This window comes from Aphelocoma coerulescens, chromosome 4A (assembly GCF_041296385.1).
Source record: "Aphelocoma coerulescens isolate FSJ_1873_10779 chromosome 4A, UR_Acoe_1.0, whole genome shotgun sequence".
Lineage (NCBI taxonomy): Eukaryota > Metazoa > Chordata > Aves > Passeriformes > Corvidae > Aphelocoma > Aphelocoma coerulescens.
The window spans coordinates 9,550,630-9,569,583 of NC_091018.1; the positions used below are offsets into that span (position 1 = coordinate 9,550,630).

General features: G+C 40.1%; 1 protein-coding gene across 11 annotated transcripts in view; it reads right to left on the bottom strand.

The window, feature by feature from the left end:
- KLHL13 (kelch like family member 13) overlaps positions 1 to 18,954 on the bottom strand; it is an 83,038-nt gene that overhangs the window by 53,907 nt on the left and 10,177 nt on the right. For 3 of the 11 annotated variants that reach the window (XM_069015227.1, XM_069015228.1, XM_069015229.1), the window contains one exon: positions 18,792 to 18,856. The exons of 1 other annotated variant lie outside the window; for it this stretch is intronic. In XM_069015227.1, the coding sequence (XP_068871328.1) occupies positions 18,792 to 18,856 (65 nt within the window). 7 more of the 11 variants (XM_069015234.1, XM_069015235.1, XM_069015230.1 and 4 more) reach the window with 4 other exon arrangements.

Below are 18,954 nucleotides of genomic sequence, written 5' to 3' on the forward strand. Positions count from 1 at the left end.
AAGCTTCACATGGCAATGTCAACATTTACATTTTGAATGGCAATGGACTTCTAAAGTATTCAAGTGCACATGCCTGTGAACAAAGGACAAAATCATGAACCTAATGAGGACTGAAAATATTTGTAACATCACTGCTAAGAACACAGAGATGACTGCCAAATAAAATGAAGTACAAAAGAGTACCTTGAAGGAAATAGGACTGAATAGGTACTGGTTGGAATTACTAGAGACTGGAAGCTTTCAGAGATGGAGAGAACACATAAATAAGAACTCTGCTCTAAGGAAAGCTTTTATAACTTTTTTTCTTCAAAGTTTCACAGCATTATTCATTAAAGAGCCATTTTTCACACTAAGCAGAAGTGTGACTGACCAAAACACTGCTAAGAGGTTGTGTGCACTCAGAGTGACAGCAGTATGCAAGTCTGAAAAGTGAAACCTGAGACTAAATATGCTCAAATCACCATAAATGCATCCAGCAGACAAAAGGTACTTGTGTGCCTGTTTAGAAAAAAAAAAAAAAGGCAGAAAATCTGTTGCTTCTAATCAAATATGTAAGGAAAAATCCCCCCAGAAGCAGAGAGCAGCATACTGATGAGTTTGATCATTCTTCAAGACTGATTTAGCTACTGCCAAGACATAACTTCAATAATTTAAACTGTTTTCCCATGAATTACCTGTTTAGACTGAGACAAAAGTACACAAAATCAGTCAATGAAACTACAGAAACTACTTTAATAAGATTTCTTCAGTCTCAATTTGCTAAAAGAGGGTTGTTTAATGTCAATACATGCCTTGGAACAGAAATAATCGAGCATTTATTCTTAAGATGAATGCTCAAAATGGTTATATAATCTAGTTAAATGAAAGGTTTAAAATGCCATTAGCAATCCAAAGGAAAAAAGTGGAAGCCTTAAATGGCATTAACAGAAAATCCTAGTCATGAACGATGCCTTTTGCTGCAGTAATATTTTCACTCACCTAAAAGGAAAATAAATCCTACCAATATACTGAAACACGCATAGCCAGGCTGTTACATTTTGTACAGTGGTGAAGAAAAGCACATGATGGATCCCCATCACTTTCTCAGACAAACACCAAATCAAAACTATCATTCCTGACAGGATGTCAGGATGTAAAGTTCCTTTACAAAGCAGTGCCAGAAATCTTTGTGCCAGCAGCACATTTCATTGTAAACTTAAGACCCCTAATCTTACCTTTTCCTTTCCATTTAAGTATGATGTCCCTATTCAACTGCAAAATGCATGAAAACTAATCAAGATATTTGAGCATGCAGCTCAAAAATTTCCTACAGAAACATCCTGCACTACAAAAATAATTATTTTTCTTGGTTTTTTGAAAGAATGGACCCAGTCACTCCAACATAAATTAACCACATCAGCCAAACTACCATTACGGGTGTGCAAAGTACAGCACAAGATAATATAAACAATGTTATAGCTTCCATGTTCATGTTATAAAGGAACAATTATATTTTAAGTGAGGATCTAATTTCAAGAAAAGACACTGAAATAAGGTTGCTGGAAGTTCTGTCAGGTTAAGGTAATCAAGTCTGTATTAAATGACTGCCGTAGATCTATGGAGTCCATCTCCTGTTTCCTATAAGAAATTAAGTCTTGTGGTTTCAAAAAATCCTAAGTCACAGAAAGCCACAAAGCAGATGAGAGATTCTAAAACACAGAATCACTTCTAAACACAAGTTTCCAATATCTAAAGTGTACTTGTAGAGAAGATGGGAATTGTTCCCTTCACAAGGATACACTTACCTCATTTTTTCATCAAAAAATCTCTCTTGAAAACGTGTTAAGAACCAAATTACTTTCCAATGAAAATCAATATTAAGTTGTTTTTGTCACCACAAAGCATTCCAGACAATGAAAATATTCTGCATTATAAAAAAAAGGAAAAAAAAAAAATCACCAAGCTTTACTAGTTGTTCTCTGTGCCAACAAAGCATCAAGAATTAAAATTAAATTCAAAAGTTGAACTAGATTTCCAGACATTTTAATTTTATAAAGCCTTGGGTGAAAGTGACAATATTTATATCAAAATAATCTTCTCATCTCTTCTATCCACATGCTACCTCGAGTTTTGGAAAGATCTACATTTATGCTTTTTATCTTGCCTGCAGCAGTACATCACTAGGGACATGCAGTTTTGCCTGACTGGTAATTTGTTTACTGGGAGCAATAGAGTGTTTTGTTTGCAGGATCCTGTCCCTTGGCATGAAAGTGAAGACATAGGAAACATGAAGGGTGCTGTTTCTCTAAAAAACTTACACATTCAGACCAGCAAGGGCCTTAAACAAATGCATTTACATTGCTAAATTACTTTATCAATTTATGTCATCAATTAGGATAAACTGGGAAAAAGCCATCCTCTGGAAGTGTATGATGCAGGTACAGAGTTACTGGCAAATAGACAACAACTTTTTCCAAAACTTTTTCTACATCATCTTCAAGATGCAGCCTTTTCTGCCTTGTTATCTAGTCAGGTAAAGTCCATCTTTCACAAAATTAAATTGTTCTAGCTTCCGACAAGCCCCATATTTCTTAATCTTTGAAACTACTCAACTGATTTCCTGCCTTGTCTCTTCAGCCATATTAATTTACTACAGCACATCCATCCAATACTCCAGTTTCTCTCACCACATCCAGCATGAAAAGCTGCTTTCAGTGCCCTTCAGGGCTCAGCTTTGCTGGTTTTGCAACACTTTTTGCCCTCAATTAGATCAACCTTTGGCAAAGCATCCAACAAACAATTCTGTGTTCTCTTCCATGGGACCCCTAACGCACAAAGGTGCCAGAAAAGAAGAATCAATAATAATTTCTTCTTCAAAACAACACCAAGCTGGCAATGGCACATGGCACTCAGCAGTCAGAGTGATGATATATGGCAACTATCACTTCTTAGGCACTCAAGTTGATTTTCCACAAATCCCCAGACAATCCACAAGCTCTTACATCAAGAATTGGGAGCTCCAGGCTAGCAGAGCACAGGCACAGCATTATAAGTACAATTAAGCAGCAATTGTTAAGGTAACACGTTGCCCCTTTTAATCCCAGTACAAAAACTTGGTAATCTCTGATCAAAAGCCACCAAAACCATGACAAGGGGTGCAAGCTGACTGCAGAGCACTCTGCTAGCACAGTAACAGCAGAGATTCAGGCCTTTCCATCAGCTGCAAATACCCACATGCAACATCTGTTGAGTCAGGGCTGCTTAGAAGCAAGGATTTAAAGCGGGAATCAGACAACATTTTAAAAAGTATTTCCCATGGATTTTTCTCTTTAACTGAAAAAACTGTGAAACCATTCCTTATTACAAAAAGAAAAAAATAAAAATCAACAACAAAACTATTCAGTTTGGCTCCTTGAAGTGAAAGCAATTTTTAATAAGTTGTGCAAAACTGTCCAAAGACTAAATTTTAAGGAAGTTTTGTTAATAAAAAAAAATAAAACACACTTCATGTTGCACTAAGGAGTTCATCAAAATTCAGCTGTAGACATAGTAGGCATGTGCTGGATCAGTTCAGACTTCCTGAAATGCCATTTACAAGCAGTGAATTTCAGGTAAGCCACGCACACTAAAAAGGAAGTGAGACTAATAGAACAGGATTCACTACAATGAACTCCATAATACAAATCCATATTTAAAATCAGTGCAAGTAATTCTTGTTTTATGCAAACCATTCTAGTGCCAAATCAGCTTGTACAGCACACAGAGCACTGTTAAAGCAGCATAAACACCTGGCTTGTGAAAAACGCACCCTAGCAAGCAGGAGGCAACCCAGCAAAGGACACAGTACCAATGTGTAGAGTGCAAAGCTCCAAAAGATCTATTGCTTTGCCTTCATCATCCTAAAACACTTCCCAAAACATTTCAGAAGGACACCTGTACCAAATCAGAATATTAACTGCTTCACTGCATAGCTACTGCAACCTCTATTGAGACATTGTACCACAGCAAAATAAACCTCTTGTGCTGTTACTTGGAGAAAGGAAAATCCTTCTACACTCTTAATGAAATCTAATCTATAATCTCAAAACCATTCAGCAATTTCAACCCCTGCATAACATTTGCAGGAACACAACTGTGCTTCTATGCTTCCAAGCTAAACAGGATTATTTCACTGCCTAAGTACACTGGCATCTTGGCTCAATCCCTGTCTTGGCAGTTTAGGGGCCAATTCCTAAACTGAACTCCAAGATGGACAAGTCTGACAATACCAGTCATTGTAAAATTTCAAAGCAAACAGGGTGGCATTCTACATAAAGATTTATGTAACTTAAGTTTAGAAGCAGACCTGTCTGTTAATACATTAAGGGAGATGTAGGACAATACATATCTGCAGCACACTTTTACAGAAACTTTAATGCATTAGCTTGTGTCTGCCACAAGTCATCTGAGGTCCCTCCTCTCTTTGTACATCACTTCTAAAGTTTATCTGCTCCAAATGAGCTTTTCTGTCCATATTAATGACCTTGAAGGTGACGCTGCTTCCATCCTCTACCCTGTGTCTAAGTGAACAGCTCAGCCTGCTGCAGCCTCAGACAGAGCAGGGACAGAAGCTCTTCCCACCAACACCTCACCTCAAACAGGGCAGGGACCTGAAACTCCCCCATTTCTACATGCAGCAGATGACCTCAGGTCAGGGCTCTGTGCAAGGACAGCCTTAAACCACTGCACTGAACATAAAGTAGTAGAAAGCAGAATTTTTACAATGCTGAGGTATGTGTATTAAAACACAGTCTTCAATGAAATATTCTTCCAAATTTTAAGTCAGATGATCAACTTCTTCCTGCCTGGATTTGCATAATGAACCAAATTTAAATTCACATATCTATGGTGAAATTAATCAAATTATTATGAAGCTTATTGGCTGGCCCAAAACTGTTGGAGAATGGTTAGAGGATCAGGGACATGGATCATTGATAAAGGGTACAAATCAATAACAGAACTGTACAAGCAAAAGCCTACATGAGAAAATGCCTGTGTGAGAAACAGGCCTGAGAACCAAAAGGGAGTTTTAAGGAGGTACAGTCCTGTGCTGATAAGATGTACTGACCATGAGAAGGGAGGAAGATCTTTGATCTCTCAAGTCAAAACATAAATAATAGAAGTTGCCAAATGTAGTCTTTTATCTAACCCAATTATGTAGCAGTAAGAATGCGCTTTTGTAAGTTTAAACTAATTAAAGAACTGATAAGCATGTACTTTCACACTATATAAGTGCCTCTGTATTGCTAATAAAGCTTGTTTTATCAATCACATTGATTGCCTGCATTTTTTCCCCCGCCAAAGTCAGCGTTTGGCGCCCGAACAGGGACTGGCACGTCTTTTTCTTGACTAGGCAGGAGACTGAAGAGGCACCGATAGCAGCGATCAGGAGGCAGAAGATCAGCAGCTGCAGGCAAGCGTCTGATCCGTGCCTGGACTGACCTACAGAGGGGTCCACCATTTCGGCTGACAAGGGCAAACCTGATAAAGTCTGCACAATTCCTGTCGACAGGGACAGTGGTAAGACGCAGATTGCGGTAGGACGCAGATATGGAAACAGAGGTGACCCTTGATTTATTTTTATGCTTTTTAGAAAAGCAGGGAGTTAAAGAAGTAAACCTTTGTAAGGAACTAGCTGACCCAAGATTGCTCAAAAAAAGCTAAAGAAGCAAAAGCTCTTGGCTTAACCTGGAGAGCAGTAACTGGCACTCTCGCAGAGATGAAAACAGAGAGGACAGTGGCTGCAGCTGCCATAAAGGCTTTAGAGAATGGCAGCTCCGGGTGTAGCAGCTCCGAGAAAGGAACAGACGGGGGTCTTACAAAGCGGCGGCCAGAGACCAGAGTGGAGTCCAGGGTAGCACAGTCCTTCGGACTGGCCGTGAGAAAACTGATTAAAGGCACAGCAGCACCCGTCTGCTCACTGCAGGAGTTGCTGAACTCGGCAAGGCAGGATGTTATCCTTCCGACGCCTGAGAGAGAAATGGCCACGAACGCAGAAGCAGATCCGCCCGACCCAGGGGGCGGGGCACGGGCAGGCCAAGGAGACACAGGCAGTCCTGGTGCCCAGCCAAAAGCGGCAGAGCAACCCAGAGGTCCTAAAGCCCCTCTGCCTAACAACGGAGTAACGTCCGGCAGCAACGTAGCTTCTGCGGTTTCATCGCCTGCAGAGCCAGAGCCAGCCAGGGCTGCCAGGGGTCAGCCCCAAGAGGGGGAGAAGCACCAAGAAATGAGCAAACATCAAAGTGATACACAAGACCCACTGTATGCACTCCAAGCTGCCATGCTAACTGGAAGTGGAGCTTACGGGGCAACAGTAACACAGCTGACCATGCCCATAGTCATTCACCAGTTGTCACAGACTCTTGCCCACAAAGCCTTGTTGTCAGTACCTGAAAAGAAGTAATCTCCCCTGTATGCAGCAGTCCGACAGGGGCTGTCACAGCCATACGGTCAGTTCATCGACCATTTGTCAGCAGCCTTAAAGGATGCAACTGAGCTCTCTGAAGAGCTCCAAGAGCAAATGTTCCAAACATTTGACTTTGAAAATGCTAATAGGCAAACTAAGACAATTCTTGCTATGCTGCCCCAAGAAGCAGGCGTAGATGAGATGCTCGTACGTGCTAGCCGTGCAGAACAGTCACCTCAAACAACTGCTTTTACTGCAATGCTGCAAAACGTCCTGCAACAACAGGGACAAGTCATCACCGTAGCACTGACCAGAGGGGTGCCCAGCAAGTGGTGCCATGCTATGCATACAAGACCCCAAAGCAAGAAGGCGCAGTCAGCATCAGCTCCTGAGGAAAGTAACACCACTACTTCAACAGATGGAACTCTGAGACCTCCGTTCTGAGAAGCCTTGGGAGAGGCTGCAGACGTGGCTGAGTGAAGGAGCTGAGGACTTGCCAGATCCACCACTCTCCGTAGCAGGAGAAATAGTGAGACCCTGGGGCGAATGTAACAGCTGCCCTGGGTGGTTGCTAGTGACTTGTGGTGGGTGTTGGGGAACCCTCTCCAAAGACAAAACTAAGAAGGAGAGTTGCATAAATTTTTAGGTATAGCACCAAACACAGAGGTAGAGTAAGAAATTGTTTTTTGACTGTCTTGAGACAAGAGCATTAGCGAACATTTTCAATCAGCTGTCCACCCATTTAGATCGAGCGCATGCTACAAAAGCATCTAATCAATTTATTTAGAAGTGTTCTTAAAATGTTTGTGAACTTACAGATATCCCGTCTCTTCAGTATTCTGTAAAGGACTTGCATTTCATCTGCACTCTCCAACCCTCATAAAGCCTTTCCCTCATATAAGTCACCTGTGGCTACAACTTCAGCATATTAAAGCTCATTCATTATCACCTACACTTAACAAATCCATAGTGATGAAATAAACTCTGCTGACAAAATATTGATTAGATAAGCATTGCATGTAAGAAAAAAGCTGTACGTAAGAAATCCAGGAAAGTGAAAGAAAAACCTGTATTGTCTCCACAAAGACAACAGGACCATGACATTTGGATCCCAGCTTCTCCTCACTACCAAATGAAAAAAATCCTGATATGAAACCAGATGCTGACTGTCAATAATTTTAAGAGCATAAAGCTTTATATGGTTACAGAAAGGAAAGACCAACAGAACATATTAATTAGTCCATTCATGAGGAAACTGAATAGCTTAGATACAGCATGTCCCTTCAGTGTCCACCTTGTCACACACACCCCTGATCTACTGACTACCAAGGGCACAGCTCAAGTATCTTTTGCTATTGTACAAATTAGATTCACTCAGACATGGGCAGATGTCAAATAAAACAAGGCACCCTCATTCAGCCTGTCCAAAAAAAAACCAGCATAGGGAATGCTGTGCATCTGTGTTTTGGTTGAACTTCATGTTAAATATTATCCACTACACTTAAGAATTAATATTTCTGAAGTTTATGAATTTAGGAGTCAGTATTACATGAAAATTAAAAACCTTTTATTGTACATTTGTTCTTTATTAGAAAAGCTACTTTTTAACTTAATGGACTAAGTTGCAGTGTGTATTTCAAGCCCTTAAAAGCCTTCCGCATGAGCATTCAAAAGGTGAAATGTTTTTCCATTTTTCACCAGAAATTCTACACATCAAGTACACAGTAATAACCACAAGAAGAACAATAGCAACAGGCAAATAGCAATTTCCTTTATACAGCCCACAAACTTGATAAAATACTTCTCAAGATATTACAGCATAGAGGTTAAAGCCATGGTTATGATCATGCAGAACTGGGAAAACGAACCAGTTCCTTCAGCTCCATCCTGCACCGAAGACTAAGCTCTATTCAATTCACAACTTATCCCATTATATCTTACACACATTCACCCGTGCAATAATGCCGTAAGACCTAATGGAACTGTCCACGTAGACATTACCTGTTATTGCAGCTACTAGTGCTGACAGAGAGGAGTATTAATGTAGGCAAATCCCAAAACACTCTTCATGGTGGGTGTCATTGGCTGTGAGCTTTGTCCACTCAAGTATCAGAGCACAACCTGACCCAGCCCAGTGCTGCAGACCATGAAAAGGTGACTGCTATGCAACTAAAATGGCCTTAACAGCAACCACCTGCACAAATTAAATGCCAGCTCCACAAAATAACTGTTGTGTACTTTACAGAAAGTCTTTTCTGAAAATGACCTCACTAAAATACAGTCAACGTCTGTAAATAAGCTCCAAGAAAAATGTATGTATTATCAGTAACTGTAGCATCACCATTAAGAACACTTCAAGGTATATAGACCGATACTTGGAAAATTTATACCTAAACTTCTCATTTGATTAAAAAAAAAAAATCTATCAAGTTCCAATTTTATTAAGCAGATACTATGAAAGAGATCTTATTTTTAAAATAATGAAATAATGAAGAATATTGCACATTATCGTTGCTACTCAGCCAACTGCAGCAGAGACTTCGCGGACCTTGTCCACAAGTGATCTCAACATAAGAGAGTAAATCAAATCAACAGTATCTCCTGGGTAAGTCAGCTGGATCAGCACAAAGATTTGTCCGGCTGCTTCATATAGAATCCAGCATCTGGACCGGAGACTGTTATAAAAAAATCCTCACAGGGCCTTCCTGAACCAGTAAGCAGAGGCTGGAAGAAGCCAAGGGAAAGATGACTACAAACCAATGTTACCTTTAAGCTGATTTTCTTTTGAGTAAAAGCAAGACAGCCTTTCAAATCAGGCACTATTTGCAGATGCCAAACCAGAATGAGGACATTAAGCAATAGTGACTTTTTTTTTTTTAATTAGTTACTAAACAAATCACAAAACCCCATCTATGAAAATATCCAAAAGGTTCCAGGAAGAGGGAAGCCTAAAAACCATTTAACCTTTCTCTTAGATCTAGGTAACAAGAAAGGCCAATCACATGTAAGAACCCAAACTGGTTCCTACCTAGGAGTTGAAGCAATTATCGGTCTATTGTAATAAAAGGATTTTTCTTTAATTTAAGAAAAGAACAAAGAAAAAATTTTCTTTGTGTAGCTTTAATTCTACAAACACAGGAAAACTTAGAAATCAAGGTGCCTGAGGGAAGAGCAGTTCTTCTAACTTGAGCTCTTTCGTGCCAAGAAAAGCTCTGAAGTTGTCTACAAAGGCACTGTTCTCCTAGATAATTATCATCAGAACAAAGCAGCAGCTCCAGAGTATCAAAGTTTATGGTTTAAAAGAAAGCACTCAAGCACATTACTCATATTACACTTACACAAAAAAAAAGAAGCACAAAGACTATCATGGAAAATACTAAAATAAGATGCTGCTTAATCCACAACTGTTACTGGAAATCTGGCAAAAAAAAAAAAAAAAAAGAAAACACTGGGACTAATTACTCCAAAGAAATGAGCTGGCTGAGGAGCCTACAGCACTAGAAACACAGCATTTTTATGGAATCCATCTGAAAAATATGACATTGCATCACCTAACTGTGGTCTCTAAAACTGACCTTGTCTCCACAAAAGCAAATCCTTTAAGTACTTAATTAGGTACAGTTAGAATGGAGGTTCTTCCTTTCCTATTTTAGGAGTGTGGTTTAGCTACTTGATCCCCAAATATTGTTGTTTATTCCAGCAGACAAGAACTACAGATTTTCAGGAAAGCTTCCATTGACTGCTACTATTCCCATCATTGTTATGGCAGATATAGCAGACTTGTGTGCTGGCCGATTGACCAGTGGTACAAGAGACAGAGAGGGATCTTGGTAAGACAGTCTCTGGTGCCAAAGACTTAAGGTTATGGTGAGGGAAAGAAGCCTCTCCCAGGATGCCTTGTCCGGTTATGGTAATGTACCCCAGTTCAGCTTCCCCGGTTGACTCTTGGTGCTAGCCACACCCCTGTACTTAAGCTTGAGCTGTTGCGTGCTCAGAGTCATTTGCCTCTAGAAACCTTCACAAGTTGTAGCAATAAACTGCTTTCTGTGGAACTCTAAGCAAGGACCCTTCTCAACTGCTTGTCATCGGCTTAATATTACTGAAGCCATCCCTGTGTCTATGTGCTTATGCATGTGAGCCACAGAACTATAGGGGACTCAGTAACAGACTTGCAATGCAAAACTGGACGAGAACAATAAAGTGTTAAGAACTTGACATGCAGAATAAGCTTTTGTAAGTAACAAGTTGTCGGGGTCCCTCCCCTGCCATGTAGCCCTGGGAGCCCTGAGGGCACAGACACACGGGGTTTCCCTGCCCCTGGTCAGCCTCGTTCCCCATTGGTTGGTTTGTTTTTCCTGCGTGGGCAAGGATCCTTGGTCCCATGACTAGCAGTTCCTCGGCAGAGCCCGGCCATGCGGCTGGGGAAATAAACATCTCTGAAACATCTATCAAGAATCCATCCATATATATTTCTTTTCCACCGGACTCCTGGTTTGATATAGGCGTGTTAAGTATCCCCGCTGCAACAACAAATTAACCCTGCTAAAGGTTCCCCATACCCACCATGTCAGCAGTTTTACTGCTGTCTAGAACACTTTCAGCAGTCAACAGTAAAAGCCTTTGGTAGACTGATCACTACAGACAGGTAAAGCATTGTGGTTAATCACTTATGAAACCATACGTTGCTCTGTCCTCCAGCTCTTTCCTTCAACAATCAGGTTTGTCCATGGTTCCCATGAAGGGCTCTACACTCAGCTTTCCAGACTCAAATGAAAGTGTTAGACAAATGGCACAGTTATTCTAAGTTAGAGAATAATAAAAAAAAAAATTAATTCCCACATTAGCATTTTGGGCTTTTTAGAAAACATACGTCAGTTACTCACAAAGAGTCTCTCCACATCATCTCTGATAAGCAGAAATATCTCCTCTGTTCTTCATGTACCTGTGGGCAAACAGAAAAGAACTGAAGAAGAGTCACAGACAGACATCCACAGATAGCACCTGCCTCTCAGATCCCATGGATTTTCACAAAACAAACCAAGATTTATTCCAAACGTTCATGCACAATCTATCGGTTTCCTCATTTCACTTACTTTCTCTGGTAAAATTACAGAGATGAAGGAGCACAAAAGCAAGAAAAGCGCTTCTTGTTTGCATGCATTAGGCTGCTCTTTGCTGTGGAAACAAGGATGAATTATGAAAACTAATCAAGTGAACAGAGTGCACATGCCCTAGATTTTTCAAATAATCTCTTGGTTTAACCCAGTTGTTCCTGAGCCTGCCTATCCCATGAACAATTTACTAAAATGAAAGCTGTGACTCATTAAAGCCACCTTTTTAGAGAGAGAGAAACAGCTCAAATTATTTATAGGCAAGATGTAATCACATTAATTTGTATAGAAGAGGCCAAAATCTTAATGACTTCCATTTCTAAGATCCAATATTACAGTTGATAAACAAACTCCTAGTTCTTTTTTTTTTTTTTGATGTCTCAGGAGTATGGTATCTTACAGCCTTTAACCAAAATGAAAGACTACAGACTATATTCTGGCTTGTGAAATCATACCTCCACTTGAAGGGACAGTGAAAAAGTTGTAACATTTCTATTTGCTGACATTTATTTATTAGCAAACATTGCAAAATATGAACTATGCAATACCCCTGAAAAGAGCCACACTTCAGATTTTTGGTCTTTTACATATTTTACATTTATAAACATAACTGAATGATAAAAACTTGGTAGCTGTATGCATTGGATATTTCTTTGAGCAATTTGCTATTAATTCACAGCCCAAAGAAGAAATTCCTTTTTCTTAATCAATACTTTTAAGACACAAAAGCAAGTTTTTAGGTAAGGTCACAAAACAGTAGCAGTTTATCTATAAAAGAAAATAAAAGCTTCTATCTCACCCTTTTCCTTTCAACTGCTCTGTAACATGACAAATAAAATTTTGACTTCAGAGAATAGACACAACCTCTCCTAATTTAAGAGCCTGTCTAAAATCTTATTTTGCTAAAGCAGACTTAGACATTTAGCGGAAGGAAATAGCACACAGTATTTGTAAGCATGAATTATAAATTCAGTGTATGCTTTGCAATACTTTAAATATGCCACAACTGAGACAGCATCAAAGCAAATTGTTTGACAGCACCTAACTTGCCCATTCCCTCCCACTGACACTACAGCAGTTGGTAGAATAAAGTGGTTCTTAACTCCTGGTGTTGCTACACCTCAGGACATCCTTTTGTTTTAAATAAACTTTAGGTTTTCCTCTCTTAAAGAAGTCTGCTGAGTAAACAGGATGGGTTTTATCCATCCTCCATCACAAAACTAGCATTCAGAAAGTGCCACATCACCTGAGCTGTTCTCCTACCATCATTACTCTGTTATTTGTGAAGTCCTATGTGATGTGCAATGTGGTTACTGCAATTAGGATGGATGCTGAAGTCTCAGTCCTTGTTTTACCATCCTCTGGGCATTGCATAGGCTTCTCTAATGACACCTATACATTACACAACAGTATGAAGGGATCAGAAATATTCCATGTTAAAACAGAATTTTTCATACTCAGAAAAATTTTAGTTAACTTTTATCTTTAACAATAGAGCTTCTATCACCCTCAGTGTTGAGTCTACATTCCCAGCATACAGATATCAGAAATTCACACCTCTGCTTATACCTCTGCCACAGAAAGGACAAATCTGATCACCAGCACAAACTTGCATCCCCCTGCCAGGAGCTGGGGGCTGAATTTTTGATTACTGTGCAAGGTCCTGAGATCTCTGGTTTGCAGGGTTTGCTGTTGTAGCTGCTGTTATATTTTGCCATCATTCTTTCATAAATGCAAAAAGAAGTACATATATTAATGAATAAGGATTCATTTCCTATATAAACGATTACATTTGTTTTAACCATCTTTAGCTTGAATACAGGAAGACAATTTATAAGAGGTGTGGTTGAGACCCATGTAAAATTGCTGAGCATTCCTGAGAAGTTACACTACTTCAAATTCCAACTCCATAAAGCAAACACACTGCATGCATTGTCATATGCCGTTGAATGCAGCTCACATGGTGGATACCCTGTGAAATTTATTTTTATGCCTGTAATTCATCTGTCAGGAAGCTCTAGATTATTCAGGGTTGATAGTGCCCACTGCTTATGTAGGTTACTTGTATCAGTTACAGCCAGCTCTTCAGAAACAACAGCAAATTAGTGACACAAGAGACGCCAAGGAGTGACAAAGTGTACAGGGCACAGCCTAGGAAGCCATTAAATGAACAAGCCCACACATCCTCAGGGGCAAATGCAACCATCCAGGGAACATGAGAAATACTCATCAGGTCAGAGGCCAGACCTCAGCAAACATCATTCCTACAGCAGGCAAGTTGTTTTTAAATTATTCTCAGAAATCACAAAGTGGATGCTGGGATTAAGCCTGATTTACAGTGGTAACACAGTCCTTCCTCTAGCACAGCAGACAACCTGAATCAAAAATTAACAAAACACAACTGCTGAAAACAAGAGTGCTCATGAAATCCAAGGGAGGAAGAGGCTGAATTCTCACTTGGGAACACTACTGAGGGCCACAGTCCCATGTTACTCAGTTTGACCCAACTACCATTTGCCTACCTCGTGCTGGACCAAACTACCCAGTTGCACAATCCAAGAGAAAACAGCTGTCAGGGGACAAGCAGTGCCAGCACAGCCAGCGCTGCCTCAGCCTGGCAGCTGCAGCAAATCCCTGGCACCCACCACGCAAAGAGAGAAGGAAGCAGCACTGTCCCTTTCAGCAGCAACTGATTAAATCTGACATTGATCTACGCTCTTAAAAGAATGGCTTTAATCTCTAAGTAAATAATAAGAGAACCTCTCTAAACACAGAGAATATATGCCTAAAAAAGTGTTATCATCTTAGAAGTCAGATGCAGACCAGCCTGATGTAGGCAGTTTTCAGCATGAACTTCATACACATTTCTGGAGAATAGCACAGCCTCCCAGTTTTTATAACAGGCATCAGAGTTGCATTGCCCAAGAGCAGCATTAACTTATATCAACTATCACCTGATAATCATTACCAAGTAGAATAATTTACTAACTTCCACCCACAGACCAGAAGTATATAAGTACTTAAACGTTTTCCATAAAAATCGAGTCCAGACACAAAAGAAGCACCGTATTATAGATTACAGAAAATACAACTGAAGCTACCAACTTGCTTCAGTCAGCCAAAGTCCTGCATTTTGAAAAACTCAGTGTCATAAAGGAAGATGACAAACTGTTGAAACACACCTCTGGGTAGCAGAACAGATCTTATCCTAACAGAAATTTTGCAACTGTATTTGTAAAGAAGTCTTACCCACCAAAAGCAGTGCTACCGTGCTTGTAAACTGCAGTTACAGAATAGCCTTCATTAATGTACTTTAAAAATATGTTTGATAAGTATTTTTTTCAACCTATTTTAGGAACACAAAATAAAACAAGCTTCAGCATGCTCACACAAGCTTGGAAGTCTTCAGTAATACTTCAAGTATTAAAAAAACCCAAGCTTCTTGGTGTAGTATTTCACTCACACAGAAAGAGAAAACAGTTCCCTGAAGCAGACAGAGTCATTAATACACCGCATATAAACCACACCTAAGTAAAACACCTGCAGTTTAAAATGGCACCATAGGCAAGAAGAAAATGCTATGTTACATTGAATAGCAGTGCTAAGCCTAACAGACCTGGGTTGGATGCCCTTATATTATACTCTCAACATTGCATAATCCAGTCCCAAGAAATGAATGGACTTCTCTCCCATTACCTTGAGCCCTAACAAGATCATCTCCACACACAGCAATCCTAGCCTGGGACCAAAGAGAGGGGGACAAGGAATAGGCTGCAGATGACACACCACAGTCACAGTGAGTCTAAGATGCCAGCACAGGGAGGGGACAAGGATGCAGCAGAGACCGATTCCCCAAAACACAGAAAAACACGTGTGAGACTAGCCAGCTCCCTGCCAGAGCCACAATGACCTGACAGGTTAGTGACTCACCTGGGTTCACATCAGCTCTGTTCCCTGGACAGCAGCACTGCTCTGTCTCTTCTGCCCTTGGCTCAAACATCTGCACCCTCTCATCATCCCCAGCTGCAGGTTCCAAGCCCTGTTCAGAGCTGTGCACAGCACCCAGATGGTCTGGCAGCGGCAGCTGCCCAAAATGCTGTTGTCCTCCTACTGCTGCTCCTATAGCCACAACACAGAGCAGGCCCCTACCAGTGCAATGCCCATAACTCCTGCTGTTTGCCCATGTCCAGACAATAAAGCAGCTTCCATGACACCTCTCTCCTAAAGGCAATTTGAGCTTCTGCCTCTGTGCTTGTGACTGGAGGAAGATTTTTAATCATTATCTCCCAAGAGCGCTGACAGTACAAAGTTATGAGTCTTACCCTCCATGGATTGTTTCCATTTGCCCGGAACTCCATTCTGGACAGTCTATGTCACAGATTTAGAGGCACCAACTAGAACTCTGGAAGCATTAATGAAAAGGCTATTTCACATCAGACTGGAAAAAGTGATAAAAACAGGAGGTAAAAGCCTGTGAAGCTTCCTAGTAAAACAACGCACATACACTGCAGCAGACTGAAATCTTCCAGTCTTCACAAGTGACTCCTGGATAGCCAGTATACATTATCTGGCAATAAAAGCAAAAAAGCTCAGAACATTAAAGCCCGTTTTCCCATTTTCTGCTGTAAAACCTTTTGGCACCCTCTCCTATATCACACACCAGAGTATCAGAACCACCCACATCACTGAGAAACTGAACCCTTGGTATTTCCTTATTGCTACCATTCAAGTATCCTTGTGACAAGCCACCTTGGAACCACTTTCCATGAACTCCAAGCCCTCCCACCTGCTGTTATTTCCATCAACAATGTCCATTACCTGGAAGCTTCACCTAAGCTACATCCTTGGGAGAAGAAGAATCTACATATGCAAATAAAGGCTTGAGAAAAATACTCCTAGATCAAGTTAGTCAGTATGATTTCCAACACCAATCACTGTTAGCAAGCTTACTAATTTCACAGTGCTGTTATGGGCAAAGGTGGAAGCTAAGGGAGCACCAGGCTGCTGATGAACTCAGAGGCATTAGTTTTCCTTTATTTTCTAAAGCTATTTTGAGCAGACCTTGAAAGGGCACAAACACTGAACTGACAATTCAGGACACACTAGGTCAGAAATGTACCCAGCGCACAACACAGCTAACACTAGTCACTGCCTTATCGTAAGCCTCACAAATGACATGAGAGCTGAGTGAGATGCGCTTTGCATGTTGATCATTCAGCTTTAGTTAGTGGCACATGGATATTTTCTAACACAACAGTTTTAAAAGCAAAATGAGATTTGGATTTCTGATTACACTTATGCTAGAAAGGGACGTTAAGAACTTCCCAAACACAAGGATCTTGAACACCAGTACAGTAACAGTCCAGCTTTTTTGGCTCCAATAACCATCTTGAAAGAAAAGCCAGAAGAGAAGCCATACAACCTTTAGATAATTGATTGGCAGGGAACAAAAAATGCCAGGATCATTCCAGATGTCCCAACTTGTACCAAGAATCATTTCTACCCTTAAAATGCCTCTTTCTTAATCATCACTAATGAGTGATTATTCTCTGACATTACAGATATTTGTTCTCAGAAAATGGTTTGTCTGACCAAATCTGTGAACATCAAAGTTTCTTATCTTACCTCTCAAACAGTGAATTTGCTAAATAAGACAGTTCAAAATGAAGGATTGTCTTACCTCTGAGCAGCACAGCTTAAATTGTTAGCTCAGTCAATCCACGATCAATGCAGCTTTAGCTGCATTCTGGTAAGATTTCAAAGCTACTTAATATTCTACAAATATATACATTCATCTTTTTCAGATAAGCTGAACAAACGTCTCAGAAAGCCAAAAGCAATCAGTCTTAGCAGAATCTGCTTGAGTTACATATCCTACTTTGTACAAAGCACTAAACCTTCCTGTGTCTTTGTCTGCTCTCCTAATAAAGGACATAAGGCTCTGTAATTTGATCTACAAGAATTTAACAATTATAGTTTGTTCATCAAAAGAGAGTTCTGATATTTTCAAGACCTTAGTAGTGCCTAACAGCTCAAGTATATAAACCAGCTTTTGAAAGCCCTTAGAAAAAAACTGCTCCCAGGGAAGAATTAAACATGACATGGTCAGAGAATCCCACAAAAGAAAATTAAATATTTTTTCATTTGAGCATTTGCATGTTAAGTATTTACACTGCTGTGAAGAGTTTAGAGTGCAGGAGTTTTCAAGAGATGTACATTTCCAGTGGACTATGTCCAAACTATTATATGTAACAACACAAAAGCCTTCTAATTTCTGTCCCAGTGAAGGCTGACAAATTGTGTAAGTTTTCAGCAGACATTGTTGACACTTTCGAAACATGTTACTCACCCACACAGTCTCTCAAGTCATCTATTTTGTACTGGGAAAATTAATCAGAATAATTTTCAATGTGTTAATTTAAGGATGTCTACTGTAACATCTGGAAAAGGCTATGTAAGGAATACAGAGCATGTACATACATAAATATTTATGTATCCTTCAAACTAGGAAGTCTCAGGCTACCAAGAGCACAAAAATATCTGAATTTTTTGATCAACACTCAATATCTTTAAAGCTATCTTGCTTTCTTGGCTACATGAACTGTTTAATTAAACTCCATTAAACACCAAGTTTCATATCAGAAAAGCTCCACACAAAAGTCAGACAGGAAAGCTCAGACTGAAGACCTAATTGGCCATGCTGTCTAACAGCAGGAGCAGTGACCGTGAAAGAACACTGCCTTCTGGCAGCTTCCCTCGGCCAGGGTTTAAGGGACTTTCTCCCACAAACTGCATCTGGAATTCAGGCTTGAGCACTTCAAAATTCACTTTTTTTCTTCCATTAATTTGTCTAATCACATTTCAATCTAATTTGCACTCAAGATATCCCATGACAATGGAGTCTTGATATAATTATACACTGGGTAACAATGGAGTTTCCCAATATAATTACACATTACAGGAAAGCATCCTTCAGCTACCACCTCAAAAATTTCCTAAGACACCACCCATAGTAGCTTCCCACCTCCAATGCCATACTGACTGCAGAGACTTCCCCACTATAGTTTCCCAAAGAATCCTCCCCTGCTGATCCACCCCTCTGACCTACTGTACTGCTTCTTTACTGTATGGACACCTCCACACTGAGCTACACAATGTGCTGCCTGGTTGTGTTAATTGAACAGGAAGTTTCACTGCAGTTTAGTCACTAAAAGAAAATTATTATTTGCATACACAAAGTATGTCAACTTTCTTACTGTTCATGGCAGGATCCCAGGGCTATGTTTCGCCATTCCCAAGTAGTCCAGGTTAATTCTGACATCTAGAACAAGGTTTGGGAAGAGAAAAAAATTGTCACACAAGTTTGCACACCATTATCCACAGTAGATGTTATTTTAAAGAACTGCAGGGTAGAGCATC